Here is a 21,459-nt window from a genome sequence, read left to right as displayed (position 1 = left end):
AGCAGTGGTTCTCCCAGCACGCAGCTGGAGATCTGAGAACGGACAGACTGCCTCCTAAAGTGAGTCCCTCACCCCCGAGCAGCCTAACTGGGAGGCACCCCCCAGTAGGAACAGACTGACACCTCACTCGGCCGGGTACTCCTCTGAGACAAAACTTCCAGAGGAACTATCAGACAGCTGAATTTGTGGTCTCACGAAAATCCGCTGTTCTGCAGCCACCGCTGCTGACACCCAGCCAAACAGGGTCTGGAGTGGACCTCTAGTAAACTCCAACAGACCTACAGCTGAGGGTCCTGTCTGGTAGAAGGAAAACTAACAAACAGAAAGGACATCCACACCAAAAACCCATCTGTACATCACCATCATCAAAGACCAAAAGTAGATAAAACCGCAAAGATGGGGAAAAAACAGAGCAGAAAAACTGGAAACTCTAAAAAGCAGAGCACCTCTCCTCCTCCAAAGGAATGTAGTTCCTCACCAGCAACGGAACAAAGCTGGATGGAGGATGACTTTGACGAGTTGAGAGAAGAAGGCTTCAGACGATCAAACTACTCCGAGCTGCAGGAGGAAATTCAAAACAATAGCAAAGAAGTTAAAAACTTTGAAAAAAAATTAGACAAATGGATAACTAGAATAACCAATGGAGAGAAGGGCTTAAAGGAGCTGATGGAGCTGAAAGCCAAGTATCGAGAACTACGCGAACATTGCAGAAGCCTCGGTAGCAGATGCGATCAACTGGAAGAAAGTGTATTGCTGATGGAAGATGAAATGAATGAAATGAAGTGAGAAGGGAAGATTAGAGAAAAAAGAACAAAAAGAAATGAACAAAGCCTCCAAGAAATTTGGGACTATGTGAAAAGACCAAACCTATGTCTGATTGGTGTACCTGAAAATGACAGGGAGAATGGAACCAAGTTGGAAAACACTCTGCAAGATATTATCCAGGAGAACTTCCTCAATCTAGCAAGGCAGGCCAACATTCAGATTCAGGAAATACAGAGAATGCCACAAAGATACTCCTCGAGAAGGGCAACTCCAAGACACATAATTGTCAGATTCACCAAAGTTGAAATGAAGGAAAAAATGTTAAGGGCAGCCAGAGAGAAAGGTCGGGTTACCCACAAAGGGAAGCCCATCAGACTAACAGCTGATCTCTCGGCAGAAACTCTACAAGCCAGAAGAGAGTGGGGGCCGATATTCAACATTCTTAAAGAAAAGGATTTTCAACCCAGAATTTCATATCAAGCCAAACTAAGCTTCATAAGTGAAGGAGAAATAAAATACTTTACAGACGAGCAAACGCTGAGTGATTTTGTCACCACCAGGCCTGCCCTAAAAGAGCTCCTGAAGGAAGCACTAAACATGGAAAGGAACAACCGGTACCAGTCACTGCAAAAACATGCCAAATTGTAAAGACCATAGAGGCTAGGAAGAAACTGCATCAACTAACGAGCAAAATAACCAACTAACATCATAATGACAGGATCAGATTCACACATAATAATATTAACTTTAAATGTAAATGGGCTAAATGCTCCAATTAAAAGACACAGACTGGCAAACTGGATAAGGAGTCAGGACCCATCAGTGTGCTGTATTCAGGAAACCCATCTCACGTGCAGAGACACACATAGACTCAAAATAAAGGGATGGAGGAAGATCTATCAAGCAAATGGAAAACAAAAAAAGGCAGGGGTTGCAATCCTAGTCTCTGATAAAATAGACTTTAAACCAACAAAGATCAAAAGAGACAAAGAAGGCCATTATATAATGGTAAAGGGATCAATTCAACAAGAAGAGCTAACTATCCTAAATATATATACACCCAACACAGGAGCACCCAGATTCATAAAGCAAGTCCTGAGTGACCTACAAAGGGACTTAAACTCCCACACAATAATAATGGGAGATTTTAACACCCCACTGTCAGCATTAGACAGATCAACGAGACAGAAAGTTAACAAGGATATCTAGGAATTGAACTCAGCTCTGCACAAAGTGGACCTAATAGACATCTACAGAACTCTCCACCCCAAATCAACAGAATATACATTTTTTTCAGCACCACACCACACCTATTCCAAAATTGACCACATAGTTGGAAGTAAAGCTCTCCTCAGCAAAAGAACAGAAATTATAACAAACTGTCTCTCAGACCACAGTGCAATCAAACTAGAACTCAGGATTAAGAAACTCACTCAAAACCGCTCAACTACATGGAAACTGAACAACCTGCTCCTGAATGACTATTGAGTACATAATGAAATGAAGGCAGAAATAAAGATGTTCTTTGAAACCAACGAGAACAAAGACACAACATACCAGAATCTCTGGGGCACATTCAAAGCAATGTGTGGAGGGAAATTTATAGCACTAAATGCCCACAAGAGAAAGCAGGAAAGATCCAAAATGGACACCCTAACATCACAATTAAAAGAACTAGAAAAGCAAGAGCAAACACATTCAAAAGCTAGCAGAAGGCTGGAAATAACTAAAATCAGAGCAGAACTGAAGGAAATAGAGACACAAAAAACCCTTCAAAAAACTAATGAATCCAGGAGCTGGTTTTTTGAAAAGATCAACAAAATTGATAGACCATTAGCAAGACTAATAAAGAAGAAAAGAGAGAAGAATCAAATAGATGCAATAAAAAATGAAAAAGGGGATATCACCACCGATCCCACAGAAATACAATCTACCATCAGAGAATACTACAAACACCTCTATGCAAATAAACTAGAAAATCTAGAAGAAATGGATAAATTCCTCGACAAATACACCCTCCCAAGACTAAACCAGGAAGAAGTTGAATCTCTGAATACACCAATAACAGGATCTGAAATTGTGGCAATAATCAATAGCTTACCAACTAAAAAGAGTCCAGGACCTGATGGATTCACAGCCGAATTCTACCAGAGGTACAAGGAGGAACTGGTACCATTCCTTCTGAAACTATTCCAATCCATAGAAAAAGAGGGAATCCTCCCTAACACGTTTTATGAAGCCAGCATCGTCCTGATACCAAAGCCTGGCAGAGACACAACAAAAAAAGAGAATTTCAGACCAATATCCTTGATGTACACTGATGCAAAAATCCTCAATAAAATACTGGCAAACCGAATCCAGCAGCACATCAAAAAGCTTATACACCATGATCAAGTGGGCTTCATCCCTGGGATGCAAGGCTGGTTCAACATATGCAAATCAATAAATGTAATCCAGCATATAAACAGAACCAAAGACAAAAACCACATGATTATCTCAATAGATGCAGAAAAGTCCTTTGACAAAATTCAACAACCCTTCATGCTAAAAACTCTCAATAAATTAGGTATTGATGGGACGTATCTCCAAATAATAAGAGCTATCTATGACAAACCCACAGCCAATATCATACTGAATGGGCAAAAACTGGAAGCATTCCCTTTGAAAACTGGCACAAGACAGGGATGCCCTCTCTCACCACTCCTATTCAACATAGTGCTGGAAGTTCTGGCCAGAGCAATCAGGTAGGAGAAGGAAATAATGGGTATTCAATTAGGAAAAGAGGAAGTCAAATTGTCCCTGTTTGCAGATGACATGATTGTATATCTCGAAAACCCCATTGTCTCAGCCCAAAATCCCCTTAAGCTGATTAGCAACTTCAGCAAAGTCTCAGGATACAAAATCAATGTACAAAAATCACAAGCATTCTTGTACACCAATCACAGACAAACAGAGAGCCAAATCATGAGTGAACTCCCATTCACAATTGCTTCAAAGAGAATAAAATACCTAGGAATCCAACTTAAAAGGGATGTGAAGGACCTCTTCAAGGAGAACTACAAACCACTGCTCAATGAAATCAAAGAGGATACAAACAAATGGAAGAACATTCCATGCTCATGGGTTGGAAGAATGAATATAGTGAAAATGGCCATACTGCCCAAGGTAATTTATAGATTCAATGCCATCCCCATCAAGCTACCAATGACTTTCTTCACAGAATTGGAAAAAACTAAAGTTCATATGGAACCAAAAAAGAGCCCACATCACCAAGTCAATCCTAAGCCAAAAGAACAAAGCTGGAGGCATCATGCTACCTGACTTCAAACTATACTACAAGGCTACAGTAACCAAAACAGCATGGTACTGGTACCACAACAGAGACATAGATCAATGGAACAGAACAGAGCCCTCAGAAATGATGCCGCATATCTACAACTATCTGATCTTTGACAAACCTGACAAAAACAAGAAATGGGGAAAGGATTCCCTATTTAATAAATGGTGCTGGGAAAACTGGCTAGCCATATGTAGAAGGCTGAAAGTGGATCCCTTCCTTACACCTTATACAAAAAGTAATTCAAGATGGATTAAAGACTTACATGTTAGACCTAAAACCATTAAAATCCTACAAGAAAGCCTAGGCAATACCATTCAGGACATAGGTGTGGACAAGGACTTCATGTCTAAAACACCAAAAGCAATGGCAACAAAAGCCAAAATTGACAAATGGGATCTCATTAAACTAAAGAGCTTCTGCACAGCAAAAGAAACTACCATCAGAGTGAACAGGCAACCTACAGAATGTGAGAAAATTTTTGCAACCTACTCATCTGACAAAGGGCTAATATCCAGAATCTACAATGAACTCAAACAAATTTACAAGAAAAAAACAAACAACCCCATCAAAAAGTGGGCAGAGGACATGAACAGACACTTCTCAAAAGAAGATATTTATGCAGCCAAAAAACACATGAAAAAATGCTCATCATCACTGGCCATCAGAGAAATGCAAATCAAAACCACAGTGAGATACCATCTCACACCAGTTAGAATGGCCATCATTAAAAAGTCAGGAAACAACAGGTGCTGGAGAGGATGTGGAGAAATAGGAACACTTTTACACTGTTGGTGGGACTGTAAACTAGTTCAACCACTGTGGAAGTCAGTGTGGCGATTCCTCAGGGATCTCGAACTAGAAATCCCATTTGACCCAGCCATCCCATTACTGGGTATATACCCAAAGGACTATAAATCATGCTGCTATAAAGACACGTGCACATGTATGTTTATTGCGGCACTATTCACAATAGCAAAAAGTTGGAACCAACCCAAATGTCCAACAACGATAGACTGGATTAAGAAAATGTGGCACATATACACCATGGAATACTATGCAGCCATAAAAAATGATGAGTTCATGTCCTTTGTAGGGACATGGATGAAACTGGAAAACATCATTCTCAGTAAACTATCGCAAGGACAAAAAACCAAACACCGCATGTTCTCACTCATAGGTGGGAATTGAACAATGAGAACACATGGACACAGGAAGGAGAACATCACACTCCGGGGACTGTTGTGGGGTGGGGGGAGGGGGGAGGGACAGCATTAGGAGATATACCTAATGCTAAATGACGAGTTAATGGGTGCAGCAAACCAACATGGCACATGGATACATATGTAACAAACCTGCACATTGTGCACATGTACCCTAAAACCTAAAGTATAATAATAAAAAATAAAAATAAAATAAAAAAAAAATTGGGACAACAGCCTACAGACTTTTTCCCACACAGTCTGTGTCACTGCAGCAGAAATAATGGCACTCCAGGTTCTTTTTTACTCTAATTTACGTCTCTTGGTCAGATTTTAAAGAGATCCTCCCTTATCGGCTTTCATTTCCTGCTTTATACTACACCATCGTGTACTTTGAAGGAATAAAAGATGGTTCCCTCCCTTTGCCAGAATTCTCTAAGCATTCTTCCTCATCAAACCATCCAGAGCCTCAGTTTCTGGGCTCTGATCAAAAAAGACCTTCAGCAAGACTTTCCTGTACTACTCTATTGGAGACATTTTTGCAACTTCCCACAAAGTCTCACAACAGGTGAAAATGAAAATTGGTAATTTATTAGGAAATGTCTACTTCTGCCTCACCCATTATAGAGTAATATATAAAAACGTTTGACTTGTGAGATGTATAAGGTACTTTGAGGTTCTGTTTTCTTAAAGAGTTGGTGTATTTCAAGAGAATACAGTGAGACCTCCATAGAAATCTATACTGTGAAGTGAGTCAACTACTGAACTTCTGGAAGCTTTAGTTTTCTCACTAGTTAAAATTTGGATCATACTTTCCTTATCAACCTTAACAAGGCTGATGAGAGACTCAAGATAAATTGTATGTGTGAAATGCTTTAAAATATAAAGCTCTCTAGGCTTATAAAGAATTATTATTGTTGGTATTATTATTGATGGACTTCTATGCTAGCCTCAGGGTTTCTACCTCATATATGACTTATAGTTGGGTTTTATTTTTAAATCCCTGATAACCCAGGTAGCAGCAATATTACTGCAGGCCACCAATGCATAAGTAATATTCTACAGTCATCTTTTTCCTTCTCACAGCAGCAAAACAAAAGTATCAGTCTGGAAACAACATGAATCGCAATGAAAATTAGAAGCAGAGAACATAAATATGTCATATCTCATAAATCACTTGTTGTTGTTGTGCTCATTCTTTTAAAAAAAAAGGAAAGAAAAAAAACTATTAACTCATGAGAACAGCAGCACATGAATACAAGTTGGGTCTCCTGTAATTTCTGATAATCACTGCCCCTCACAGCTACTCAGCAACGCACAGCTCTAGCACTGAGGATTAGCTGGAGCAAAGCCCCTCTGAAATGAACATGTCATGCGTCTCGCAAAGGCATATACCCCAGACAAACAACAACAAAGCCACGAGTCAAGTTAAGGGGGGGATGCACCCTCACAGAGGAGTTAGCTGCATATAGATTAGAAGGAAAGATTAAATACATGCTCTGGCAACTAGGAGCATCAATCCCTGAAATAGCAGCGTTAGTCCGTGTCCAGCTAGGGGCTCCTCAAAGGATAAAACATCCTCTGGGCATAACATTATTTGGGATGCAAAGGAGCCACTGTTTATTCTCTTCACTAACATCTAAGAAGAAGGAAACAGAGATACCCTTATCACATTTGTAGAAAAAAACTGTACGTAGTTGGGAGAAACTATAAGAAGTTTCAGAAAGAAAATTAAGAAGTGGTACAAATTTGTAAGTTGGGACCACAGGTACGAATTTGATGAGTTTAAGAAATGGTAAGTTTAAAAAATAGGAGACATTATGGAGATACCCAGAAAGTAGCTATCTGGGAAAATAATAGTAACAACACATGCATGTATGCAAGAGAATTGGCCGGGCGGGGTGGCTCATGCCTGTAATCCCAGCACTTTGGGAGGCCGAGGTGGGTAGATCACGAGGTCAGGAGATCAAGACCATACTGGCTAACAGGGTGAAACCCCGTCTCTACTAAAAATACAAAAAAATTAGCCGGGTGTATGGCACATGCCTGTAATCCCAGCTACTTGGGAGGCAGAGGCAGGAGAATCACTTGAACCTGGGAGGCAGAGGTTGCGGTGAGCCGAGATCGTGCCATTGCACTCCAGCCTGGGCCACAAGAGTGAAACTTCATCTCAAAAAAAAAAAAAAAAAAAAAGAAAGAAAGAAAAAAGAAAGAGAATTGAAGAAGGGCAGGACCATGATGAAAAATTATAATTTTGTTTGAGGATAAGAGTTCTTAGTATTTTATTCTATTTCTAGTTACCAAGGTCCAAATATTAAAACATGAACACAGCTTGTAGAATTTTTTGATTAAATGTTTACCCACAGCCTGATTTGAGGCTTGGACTGTGTCACATGGATTGACAAAGGTTTGCGAAGCTGTTTAGAGGGTGCATGCAACGATCGAGAGTTAACAATAAGCAAAGCATTGAACGAAAGGCGAAGGGTCACTGGTTGGTATTGAAACATCCAGTCAAAAGCATGTCATCTCCATTGTACCCATATCATTTCAACGTGCCCCAACTTGGCAAAGAAATCATTATGCTATTTGGCACAGGTCAGTCCCCACTGGGAAGGAATTGGGCAGGTGGGAAAGAGCAGCAAGCAGAAAGCCCCACATCAGACACTGTCAGGCCCATGACAGCAGGACCCTCTTGGTGCTTCCCATTACTGACTGCCCAGCACCTGTCATATGGCAGGCAATAGTAGTACCCCACAGGACATGGCTGGGCAGAGCAGGCACTCAATAACTATTTGGAATGAATGAAAGAATGAATGATGCATATGTCATCTAACAGAATTAGAATTAGCAACATAACACAGACATGGAGGCAGGCACAGAGGCCATGATTTGTTCAATCCATGGGCGCTACCCAAGGGAACTAGAATGGTCATGCTCTTTTTTCTGTTTTTTTGTTTGTTTGTTTGTTTTCTTTCAGACAGGGTCTCGCTCTATTGCCCAGGCTGGAGAGCAGTGGTGCAATCATGGCACACTGCAGCCTCAACTTCTTGGGCTCAGGTGAACCTGCCCTTTGGGTAGCTGGGACTACAGGTGCATGCCACCATGCCTAGCTAATATTTTCATAGAGACAGGGGTCTCACTATGTTGCACAGGCTGGTCTCAAGCTTCTGGGCTCAAGGGATCAGCCTGCCTCAACCTCCCAATGTGCTAGGATTACAGGCGTAAGCCACTGTGCCCAGCTAATCAAGCCCTTCTTAATTCCTGTTAAAGTCATAGGATTAATTGGATGCACCTCTGTGCCCATCGCCTGAGCATTTCTGAGTTTCTATTATAAATTTAGAAGCTATAGACCAAAAGTAGACATAGCTCAAGAATTAGAAGACATGAGTTTGATTCCTAGCTATGTTACCTCAGTTTCCCCTTTTGTACTACAGGAGAACAAAGCAATAATAAATGCAGATGCATTTTCAAAACTGTGATGTGATATTCAAATTGGAAGTATTTTAATAGTATTGTTTGACATATAGTACTATTTAAAGACCTTGATTCTTCCTGGCCAGAGGTACATTTGGGTCAATTTATCATCGAAGGATAAAAGATGAAAGCTGAGTACATTGCTAGTGTCTTCTACTTTCCAACTATAAAGGGATAGTAGCTTTTTGTTTGGGTTCACTTCTGGGACTCCTTTTGAAGAAAATGATTAATTCAAATTGTAACGTGGCTGATTCTGTGGTATACATAAAAGCCCAGGAGGAGCGTGTCAAAAAAACCACTGCATTTGAGATTGTTGACTAAACAATATGTGGCTTATGTCTCTCAAGATATAAAATGCATGTGTTATTAAGAGTATGACTTAGGGAAGCAAATTTCCAACAAAAATGTAAGGAAAAATGCAGTCTTTAAAAGGCTAAACTCATTTTCTATATCAATTTTCTTAGAATAAATCCAGCCTATTGTAGGAATAGTAGGATGTCTTATTATCCATTCAATACATTTTAATATGGAAACTCTACATTATTGTTTTTATTTATTATTAATAGAGTGCAAGCAGTAGGTAATGCAAACACTACAGCACAGCCTCTGCCTCTAGGGATGGATAATCATGGACAAATATGAACAGGATTGCCCCAGCCCCAAATCAGGTGGCATGGTCCCTCTTTGCCACACTAAAATAGGACATAACTTAGGTTTGTGCAATTACTTTTGCACCAACCTAATAGAATAAAGGAAACCCTCCCTGCTGAAGTCTCACCTTATTTGATGCCACTCACATAGCCAGCGAATTTTTTGGTCTTAGTATCTACTTAAGTCCAGGCAAAGTGAGACTCAGAATACAAGTACGAAGTGTCCTCAACCCCCAGGTTAATAAAGTAAGAAAAGTACTGTTCTTTTTTTTTTTGAGATGGAGTCTCATTCTATCATCCCGGCTAGAGTGTAGTGGCGCAATCTCCACTCACTGCAACCTCTGCCTCTCGCTTCAACTGATTCTCCTATCTCAGCCTCTGGAGTAGCTGGGATTACAGGTGCCTGCCACCACACCTGGCTAATTTTTGTATTTTTAGTGGAGATGGGGTTTCAGTATGTTGGCCAGGCTGGTTTCAAATTCCTGACCTCAAGTGATCTGCCTGCTTCAGCCTCCCAAAGTGTTGGGATTACAGGCGTGAGCCACCGCGCCTACCCAGAAAAGTACTGTTCTTACAAAATAATAAGTCCTTACTAAAAGTAAGAAACAGTTAATAAATTAATAATTAAAGGAAAACAAAACCTTCCATTCACAGATAAAGGTGAAATAAATTTCTTTAACCTAACTATTGAATATTTTTGTAAAGCATTTTACCTCAGAATCTAGCTCCCAACACTATGCCTGGCATGTAACAAGTGGTCAAGAAATATTCATTTTTTATTTCCACAAGCTGTTTTCTTTCATTTTTAAATATCCTTCTTGTTTCTGCTACTTTGGAGATAAAATAAAAATTCAGAGAGCTGTACTTATGGTTTAAAATTAGAAGGATTCTCTCCTTTTGGGAGGAGGCCTGGGAGAGGTAAACGGAGTTGGCAGACCTGTCCTCTGCCTTCCTTCCACTCTAGTATAATTTTGGGTATTTAGTAGGTGCTCAGTACATACTGATGGGTGGAGAGCCATGCTTTCTCCCTATGCTAGTGTGTATAAGAATTGATGTTATATTTTTCTATATAGGATTTTTCTACAAATTGTACTTCCGTGGAAAACAGTAATCTCCCTCTCACTCTGGTGAAAGAGAACCTAAAGGCAGAAGAGGCAGGAAATGCATGTTCCTGAAAAGAAAACAGAGATTACTCAGCACTTCCTATGAAAATGAAAACAGATCCGATCATGAGAATGATACGGAATTACTTCTATGTGTTGTTCTAAGTTTTTTTTATGAAGAATTGCCATGTTTTGGCTTATTTATTTAAAAATATTTTATTGACTGATAAGGATTGTTTAGATTCAAGGTGTACAACATGATGATTTGATAAGCATATACACTGGGAAATGATTACCACAATCAAATTACTTAACATATCCCTGGAACCCATGCTCTACATTAGATCCCTAGAACTTGTTTATTTTCTAACTGAAAGTTTTGTGCCCTTTGACCAACATCTCCCCATTTCTTGCACTCCCCAGCTCCTATGGTAAGACCCTGGCTCAGCAGTCTGAAAATATATGCAAAATCTAACAGAAGATATTTAACAGGGCCCTACTGAAATGAAGTTCTAATTGGGAGCTAATACCCAAAAGCAAAATCAAACGGATGGAGATTTGCCAGGTCACAAAGGCAAGTGACCTCATGTCCCATATTTCCATTTCGGCTGATTTGTTCAGTTTTAGTCTCCTTTCTTTGAACCCAACAGCCAATTTGGTGTCTTTCATCTGGAACCTGATAAATTGCTGGCCTTGAAACATAAAGCCAAATTGTTGAGCTGAATTGAACTAAATTTTTAAAAAACAATATATTTTAGGGAACTTCTATGTCCTTATCCATCTAAGGTATGTATGTGTACAACTCTCTATGTTACCTCTAAATATAGAGTGAAATTAACCAACAGATCAAGTCATTTCAGACTATGGAAGGGATGAAAATTTGTCTGGGAGGAACCAAGAAGACTTCTGTGAGAGAAGAGACTCAGAATAAAGCTTAAAAAGGTCAATGGAAAAAAAGAACAGTACCAAGGCATCATCTTGAGGTATTTTACAGGTTCACAGATCCACAGAATGATTACTGTGGCCTGCATACAGCACATTTTGTCAAGGAAAGGGCCTGGGTAAGGAACAGCAGGAAACAGTGAAAAAGAGTTGGTTCAGTGAGGATAATTTGAAGGTTCTTATGACAGATCTTCAGAGCCAGACTGCATGAAATCTGGTGAATAATGAAAATTAGACCTTTCACCAAAAATAGGATGGTCCCAGATTACATTATCAGTACATAGTAGAAGAGCCACCTGCGTAAGTGTGGCTCTCACCTTAGGTGCATGTTTACCATGCTCTCACCTAAGTTACTGGTTGCACATATTAATCAAATAGCATGCCCCCCTCCATCCAGTTTTCTATTACCTGTCCTACCTTGTGCCAATTTCCTTTCTCCTCCCCAACACCCTTTGCTTCACACTTCTTTAAGACATGGGATAGGGATTTGTCAAAGTCAATGAGCACTTTATTACAGTGAGAATGTTCCGTAATGAACAATTCAGCAATTTAATGAGATTCTGTAGATCTGTCTCCAGCCTGTCCATCAAGTTTCACTTCTATAAAGCACCCTGACACTAATCCTCTGGCATACCCAATCTCTACCCTGGGCTGAATATTAGATTCTTCCATGGTATATTGCATTACTAGTATAACCTCAGCAAAAATGATGAACTTAACTATACTTGAGGCAAAATAGCTGGTCTGATTTGATTTTTCTCTATGGGGTTGAATATGAGGGAAATACTTATTTACTAAGATAAAGCAAAAACAGTTTCTTATTGCCTGCTGAATGCCTAAATTGATAATATTTATGTGAGTCTTTTAATTCTTTCTTGAGGACCAGGTATTAAAAAAATTATTGCCTGCAGCAGAAACCAGCTTTTAAAATTCTACATTATAATATTAGTAACCTTTAGAGAGGCAATTATGATAACTCTTAAGTGGACAGTATGGAATTTTCTTGACACTCAGCCATCTGCACATTACCATGTCGATCTCTGGCAGTGCCTTCAACTGCGCCACAAAAAGAGATAGAAGCCACAAGGATGGTTAACCTCAGATGTCAATTCAGTTAGAAAAAATTAAATGCAGGATTCATTCCAAATCTTTCTTTTTCCCTTGGGAAGTGAAGAAAATTTGGCTACTTCCCATTTTGAATTGACCAAAGTAAATTCTGTTGATTTGTGTTTATAAGAGAGAGCCAGAGATAATTGAAATTTCTACCAAAAACAGATCCTTGTCAACCTGTTCAACCTCTGCCTGAACAAACATTACCAGAAATACCCAAGGAGCCACAAAAATTTATTCTTTAGTGTTTTTTTGGTCCTTATATTTTCTTTATCAAGACAGTGTGGAATATTGAAGACATGGCGGCAGGTGTTAGCAGACTTAAATTTGAAGGCTGGCTCTGCTCTGTCACTCTGAGTAAGGCACAGAAGCCTCATTTTGTTCATCTGGTACATGCAGTGATAATAGCCATTCTTTCAGGCCTGCTGTCAATAAGTTTGCAAAGAGCCTGGGACCCAGAAGGCCTTCAGGATGCTGCAGCTCTTTAATTCCCTCTGGTGGAAGCAATAATGAAGAGGGAAGTTATTGATTAAAGTAACACAAATAATGAAATAAGGCAGAAAGGCATCAGGAAAATAGTCAGTAGAGTTAGCTACTGAATAATTAACAGCTACCTATATGACTATTTTGGCCAGAATTAAAATACTCTCTAAATATTACTTGATAAGATACCAGGGATTCACTGTTTAATCAGCTAATAGAAGACTTTAAATTTTCCCTGGTAGTCTGTATATAATTATTTTTCAAATGATCGTGAAATCTTGGAGGCATGGCACCCTACAAGTAACAAAATGGCTAGCCAGTGCTTCAGACAGTGAGATAGACAGGCTGTAATAGGGAGGAGGAAGATAGGCTCTCTGACTATTCCCCAAAGACACCAAGTTGATTGTTCAAGGAATAGTCACTGGGGATGAGCAGAAGAGGATTTAAATTGAATAATCAACTTCAAACCACAAAACATCCTCCTGTCCTCTAGACAAAGGAGTGACACAATGTGAAAAGAATGCTATGTCAGGCGAAAAGGCAGGGCTTAGGAAAATAGCAATGAATGCAGAATAAACTAAGGATGGAGATTTTTCCACTGCCATGCAAGAAGAGCTTCATTTCATTCGAGATCCAAGCTGCTCTCTATTGCAACAAAGAAATGTTTCTGAATTGTTTACAGCAAAGGCCCAAATTTACTCTGATTCTACTGGTCCTAAATATGCATATATATCACTTTACAATCCATTTTTTGGTCATATTTTGTTTAAGAAACAATGTTTATCGGAAAAAAAAATGCCTTGACTCAGATGTGACCACGTTAGGTTCTGGGAAGCCACAGTGAGGGTCTCATGGATTGCCCCTGCAATTCCCTGAGTTAAGCTGCAGAGTCTGCTAACAGCTCTGAGCCTCAAGGGCCAGTGTTCTCCAATCACTTGTCCATCAAGGAAGCGTGACTTCTAAAACAACTCCATGAGGACCAAAGCTGCTAAAATAGTGGTAATTGTTCCTCAGTCCTTTAACTTCCAATCACGGCATGCTTTTTCAGTGCCAAAAGATGACTGTGCACAGCGCCCTTACCTGCCAGATCTGCTCTTCACTCAGGGAGGTCAGGCGGTCGCTCTTCAGCACCTCCTGAAGCAGGCAATAGGGAAGCGTTAGAACATCTTCTGGGCGGCTCTTCAGGAGTTCAGAGAGATGTTTCACTAAGAAATCGATCACTGCCTTCTCCAACAAAGTGAGGTTAAAGAGGTCAGCAAGTCTGTACAGATCCAAGTAATTAAAGCTATTTAATTCCTGGGTGCCAAAAAAATAAAAATGAAAAAAGATCTCTTAGAAATAAATCCGAGAAAGAGCAGGCAAGAAATTCAGATTGACTCATTAAGGTTTGCATCACAGTGGTGGGAGAAATGGGAGGGCTAGTATAAAAAAAAAGAAATCACAATTATAAGGCTCTGCGTAGAGAACAGCTATTCTAGAATTCATAATTTTTCCTCATTTTACTCCTCTTAAAACCCTTATATTTAAAGACATCTTAATAAAAGGAGTGAAAGGGGTCTCTTGTTTCAAGGGCTGAAATGTTACTTTGCAACATTCTAGAGACATTTTACTAATGAGGGCAATTGATTTTTCTACCCTTACCATATTTTACAGCTTTTTCTCTACTAAAGATAACATAAGGGCAGGCAAATGGAGATTCGCGATTAGATGACATAAACTATATGAAGACAGACTGACTCCGCTCTTTTTCCAAAACTTCAAACTAAGTAGGTCTTTAAGTCAAAACAACCCATCCTGTCTTAACTAAAATCCAGAGTTTTATATACAAGGTCTCAGGAAATGAGGAAATCTCACAGAAAAGACTCCTGTTTGAATAATTCTATATTGAATCCACCCAAGATGGATGATTTGTAATTGTTCTTTGTTTTTTTCTCAGCCTCAAACATTCCATTTTTCCCACCTTTTTGAAGAGTTTCTGCAGCAATGCTTCAAATATGGGAGGATTTTACCTGCAGTCTCAAGCTCATAGCCAGGGCTCTATAATTACGCCTCCAGAGAGCCACAGCTTCCACTGTACCTTTGTATAATGATACCCCCGCAAAAATCAGAGATACAGTACAGTTGTTGAAAGAAAATGTACATATGTCAAGTAGAATGAGAGTGGGCTGTTTCCTACTTTCCCCTCACTTTTAACTTACAATTATTAATGTAATTATGAGCAATAGTTTTCCAATAACTTGAGGAATGCAGAATGCTATCAGATAGCCATTTCACTCTATAAATCCAAGTAATTTTCAACATACTTTCCCCCTTTCTAGTTACCTAAGAGTATTAAGAACTCCTTACTGAGGTGCATAGTTTGCACCTCAGTAGATAACTGTATAAAGTGGGGAGCTGAAGGAAAAAGACAACTCACCCCAAGGCAATGACAACATAGCACACACTCCTCCTTTTGGGGCAGATGGACTCTGTGAGCCTTAAGCAAAACCATTGCTTCGTGTCCTTTTAGTTAAACCATGTGTAAGCAAAATAAGCACCAATAATGCTGCTTTTAAACTTTCCATTAACGTGATGGGGGAAGGTGGGAAGCAATAAACTTCATTAAATGCCCAACAATAGTACGTGGATGGGAAACAAAAATTACTGCTGTTATAGAAAGAGTGCCATTTCTAGTTATAAAAAGTAATAAATGCTCATTTCTTAAAATTCAGGAAATACAAAGTATGGAAAACAAAAATCGTTCATAATTTCACCATGCAGAGATAATGACTATTAATGTTTTTGTATATATACTTCTAGACTTTTAAAAAATAAGTCTTTTATATGTTGAAAAAAGAGAATAGTTGCATTCAGGACCAAACAAACCATCAGCCACTACAGGCACCTGGAGGCAACCAAGGCAGGCAGAGAAGAGCAAGGGTGGTGGAGGCAGGCAGACTCGGCTCAAATCCAGCTTGACACACCATTGGCTGGGGCCTCGGGTCAGTCACTGAATCTCTGTTATTCCCCAAGTACAAATTTTTTTTTTTTTTTTTGAGATGGAGTCTTGCTCTGTCGCCCAGGCTGGAATGCAGTGGTGTGATCTCAGCTCACTGCAACCTCTGCTTCCCAAGTTCAAGTGATTCTCCTGCCTCAGCCTCCCGAGCAGCTGGGACCACAGGCGCGTGCCATCGCACCCAGCTCATTTTTGGATTTTTAGTAGAGATGGGGTTTCACCAAATTGGTCAGGCTGGTCTTGAACTCCTGACCTCATGATCCGCCCACCTCAGCCTCCCAAAGTGCTAGGATTACAGGCATGAGCCACGGCGTCCAGCCTTCCCCAACTACAAATTTAAGAGCTCAACGAGCTCATAGAGTTGGCATAAAGATAACATATGAAAAGCACTTACCATAAAAGTTTGGCACGTGGAAAGTACACAGTAGGTTGCGGGGGAGAGCAAGAACAATAAAGTATATTTGAGCATTGTTGTTTGGGATCCATAAACCATGATTAATCACTGATGCAAGGAGGTCAAAATGAAGCATGTGTTCTCTTTAAATATTCAAGTCTTGAATAAGGCACACCATTAACTCAGGGAAAGAGGGGGTGGCCAAAATAAAAACCATAGAATTAAGATAAAAACTAATTGCAAGTTAATGCCTTCCACATCTATATGACTGACCCACATCTTTCTCCTAAGCTCTGAATTCATTTTCCCAACTGCCTATAAGAAGATGCTGTCTCTTGGATATTCCACAGTCATAAACTTGTCATGTCCAAACTGAGCTTTTTTTTTTTTTTTTTTTTTGAGATGGAATCTCGCTCTGTTGCCCAAGGCTGGAGTACAGTGGTGCTATCTCAGCTCCCTGCAAGCTCTGCCTCCTGGGTTCACGCCATTCTCCTGCTTCAGCCTCCCGAGTAGCTGGGACTACAGGCACCCACCACCATGCCCGGCTAACTTTTTGTATTTTTAGTGGAGATGGGGTTTCACTGTGTTAGCCAGGATGGTCTTGATTTCCTCACCTCGTGATCCGCTAGCCTCGGCCTCCCAAAGTGCTGTGATTACAGGCGTGAGCCACCACTCCCGGCCTAAACTGAGCTTATGTTATGATAGCCTGCATCTACTGCTGTATCTCCTCTCTTAGATAACAGTCACATCTAGACACCCACATCAAGAACCCAAAAGCTGGCCCATATTCCTCCCTTATATCTAGTCAATCGCCAGTCCTGTCTCTTTTTCCTCTTTAGTATTTCTTGTTCTGTTCCTTATCATCCCCTGTCTGGACTTCTTGCAATGGTGTCCTAAATTACCATTCCTGCCTCCAGCAGCAAACTCTCAATCCTCTCTTTTCACAAGAATCTGACCATATTTATCATCTCTTTAAAACCCACTGATAAGTTATTTGCTTTTGGGAAAAAGTCCAAACTCAGTAACACTGTATAGCCTTCCATGACCTGGACTCTGCGATCTTCACATCCTATGGTGCAGCAACCCTGTCCACCCTGGCTTGGCTCTAGCCATGACAACAACCTACACATTCACACCATGTGCCAGGACTACAGCAGGAATTGGCAACACAGATAAGCAAAAAAAGGCAAGCCCTAGGCCTTTTGGGATATATAGTCTACTGGAAGAGAAGGCCATAAATCAAAAAACCTTACAATTACATGGAAAACTATAACTGAGGTAAAAGCTACAAAGAGTAGAATATAGGACTATGAGTGTCCATAACAGGGATTGACTTGGAGTTAATAAAGGACTAACTTGGAGTTGACTTGGAGTGGAAAGTTAGTAAAGGCTTCCCTGAGAAGCCATTTGACGCTGAGAGTTGAAGGAAGAGCACCCTTTGTTCACTTGGGATGGGGATGTATATTAACAACATTTTATTTCTGTATTCTCCATGTTCTGACATCTGGAGTCTCACTGACTGGGAAGAGACTGCCCCTCCCAGGGCTAGCCAATTCTTTGAGAGAGCAAATGGCTTTCATATGCAAACTAACCAATCCAGAACCCATACTCTAGATCACCTCCTCTATGTGGCTTCTACACTACAGGAGGCAATAGTCCTCTGTCCCATCATCCCAGGGCCAAGTACCAGACAACCAGAGCCAGCCCCTACACTCTAGAACCCACGGAAACTTTCAAACTAGCCAATCATAAGCCTGCTAACCCTGCTTTGCCCACTTCCTTCCTGCAGATACCACTATAAAGGCTCTGGTCCACCTTTCCCCCCTCACTCCTTCTACTTCCTCACCAACCCTAGGGCTTCCCTATGCAGTCCTGGAGGTGTGGTCTGTGCCCTCTTATTGGAGCAGAAACAAATCATGTTTTCAATGGCAATTGCCTCCTGATCTGTTGGCCTCACCATAACTCAATAATAACAAAACCTGCATTTTAAAACAGGATGGTGGTGGGATTTCAGGGAGATGCTCCAAGCCAAAGAAGCAGCATGAGCAAAATTCCTATAGGGTGGGAATTGTGTTTCCCTTGTTTCATCTGAATATCCTATATAGCACATCTCCCTTCCTCTCCATGTCACCCTCAGTCACATTTCTCCATCTTATTTGTTTTAGAGCTTGTCACCACCTATAATTATCTTCAGCATTTATTTGCCTACTTGTTTATAATGTGTTTGTCTCCTCCCCTGATCCCCCAGTAAGCTCCATGGGAGGAAGGAGCTGCTGGTTTGTTCACCACTGTATCCCCAGAGCCTAGAACAATGCCAGGTACGTTCAAGCTGCACTTGCTGAATGAAGAAACCATATCATCTTTTCAACTTCCCTGGATCAGGTCAAATTGACCACCTCTTCCTGTGTATTTCTATTCTGCCCTCTGCAAATATGTCTAGCACATCACTTGTCACTGCAAGCACCCTTTGACTGCGGATCTATCTCCCTCTACCAAATCTAAGCTTCTTGGAAGCAAAGATTGTGTTTCATGCCTTTTGTGTCCCTGGTATCCAGTAGGGAGCAGATGCTTAATACATGTGTGTTTAATGAAAGAATGCCCATGAGCTTTTTCTGTTTACTTATAATTAGGCAAAAACAGAATAGCCTGTGTCTTTCCAATATGCCTATCCACTTCTGAACCTTGTCCAAATCAGGCCATTTTTCATAACTCACAGGACTTCCTGATTGTCCCTTTCTCTTTCTGGCCTTCTGACACATACACACAAAGGCAAAGCAAGTGGTCATTCTGTTTTCTGCGTGGGAAAATTGGTAATAATGACTAGATTTGAAAGTGTTACTGAACAAGTATAATATAATCATTCTTCTGTGACAAAAAAATCAATCCACCCCAAATTTCTTTTTCAGTCCAACAGAGAATTATTTCCTCTATCAATTGGCTACTAAGATCAAAAGATTTTAATATCTTTTCAAATGATACTTTTTCCTAATTACGAGATTGTCTCAGTTCTCCTACATTCTGTGACTTAAAAATGCAAGTACCCAGGTAGCGGCAGTGGTTTTGAATGGAAATTACAGCTCAGTAACAAGAAACTCTCTCGAGTAAAAGAAAATCTTTCTCTTTTTTTTTTTCTAAAAAGGTTTCATTTCTGTCACACTGCTTCTCACTTGAAATTTAGTTTCTATTCAGAATTATGGTGCATACATTGTCATTCTTTGGGGAATATTTTTAAATAGTATTTATTTTCCTTTGGTTTCGGGCTATTTGGCTTCTCTTTTTCCTTCTGTTTGTTTCTCATAGTGTGAATGACAAGTTAAATAACAGAAGAAGAGCCATAAAATGTGTCCTCAATACCACACTAGCTATGGAATAAACACCAGTTTTTCAAGTTCAATAATTTTTAAACTTTATATATTCCCCAAACTCAGTCTTTCTGTGTGGCCTCTTTCCCTAACTGGTTCCTTCAATGGTTATTCCCCAGATTAACTACCAAATATGGTAGGGGTAAAAATATGGGAAAGGCAAATATTGTTTTATTTTGGTTTATATTCAAGTGTAATTACATTTGCAAGGCAATTATTCAAACAGTTAGGACATGAGTGGGAGGAAGGAGGGCAGTTTGAGGACAGTGTTGATCCTGTGGCCTTTCAGCCCACCCTTCCCAAACCAGTGAAGGCAGCAAGAGAAGGAGGAGTCTTGGCCTTGGTGATGTCCCCTGGCGGGTCTCATCTGCAGCAGAGTGGCCATGGCCTTTGCGGTGTCTCTCAATATCTCAATTATGCAGGTACTACTAATAAATGACCAGAGTTCATACAAGAAATACTTTGTTTATAATTTAGAGTTGATTTAAGCCTATGAAATAATGCCACCCAGACTCACTTGTATTCTACTATACCTTCTTGAATGAGAGAAAAACATGTAGCCTTATACCTAGAGTCTGCATATTTACCACACATAACCCACAGCCTGGCTTAGGGATGTCACGCTCAAGAGTTGTGTCTTGTGTGCCAATGATGATGCAAGCTGGGACTCAATCATCTGAATTTCTGAAACGTAGTCTTAGTTTTGGCTACTGCCGTGGCTCTCTGGCTTGTCAATAACTCCTTGCCCATCCACACTGCACTTTAATCATGCCTCTGGCACAGAAATTATACACATTATGCATAATTATATGATATCTGTTTGTGGGGTAGATAATGGAGATAGTCTATGGTGGATGCAGTCATCTTAATAATAGGTGTTTTGACATTCTTAAAACTAGATGAGGCACCCTTCAAAACAAAGCCTTAAAAACACCTATTTCTCTTGTCTCATCTAGTTCTTAAAATGCCACTGACGTGTGAAAGAAAAATAAGCATCATGTACTATCACTATAGAAAACTATGACTTGGGTTAAAGATAATAAACTCCTCTCAAGGTTAAAACAAGAGTAATTTCATTTTGATTTCCCAAGTTTTCCCCCTCTAAGATGTCCAAATTGAATAGGATTACAGATTTTTCCAGGTAATAACACTCAACAGATGTGGCTATTTTAACAATGCTTTGTTTCATCAATGTAATTATAATCTTTCATTTCCAATTATCGATGCACTTCACTTAGACAACTCTCCTTTGAAATGTCACCTAAATTACCCCATGTCGATACTTTACTACAGATAAAGACAGGCAGGAGACACAGTGGTTTCTATGCCCATGATGTAGTAGCATACATGAAGTTCTTATATAAAATGCTGATTTTATACCACAATTTGAAAATTCCTCTAAATGAAAGGCCATCCTTGGCTCTGTAAGTCAAGAAATTCTCTTTTGAAAACCACTCCCAAATCTATTCCAAACAGCCTGAGAAACCACTCTACATAAAAATCAGTATGGTTTGATTTTTAACAATGTTAAGTCAAAGCGAAATTTAAAAATTGTATCAGCTGCTTATAAGGACCAAGTAGCAAGTAGGATGCGGTAAGTATAAGGCTCTTTATCACTGAATGAATTCTAATGCCTCCCACT

General features: G+C 40.0%; 1 protein-coding gene across 7 annotated transcripts in view; it reads right to left on the bottom strand.

Moving 5' to 3' along the window:
- Positions 1-21,459, bottom strand: part of KLHL32 (kelch like family member 32) — a 224,066-nt gene that overhangs the window by 46,873 nt on the left and 155,734 nt on the right. For 4 of the 7 annotated variants that reach the window (XM_058435416.1, XM_058435418.1, XM_032155575.2 and 1 more), the window contains one exon: positions 14,147-14,362. The exons of the other annotated variants lie outside the window; for them this stretch is intronic. In XM_058435416.1, coding sequence (XP_058291399.1) covers positions 14,147-14,362 — 216 coding nt within the window. The remainder of the gene's footprint in view (positions 1-14,146; positions 14,363-21,459) is intronic. 7 annotated transcript variants of the gene reach the window in all.

The sequence above is a fragment of the Hylobates moloch genome, unplaced genomic scaffold (genome assembly GCF_009828535.3).
Source record: "Hylobates moloch isolate HMO894 unplaced genomic scaffold, HMol_V3 SCAFFOLD_2, whole genome shotgun sequence".
Classification (NCBI taxonomy): Eukaryota; Metazoa; Chordata; class Mammalia; order Primates; family Hylobatidae; genus Hylobates; species Hylobates moloch.
Note: the sequence above shows the minus strand (reverse complement) of the source record. Positions and strands in the feature narration are given on the sequence as shown.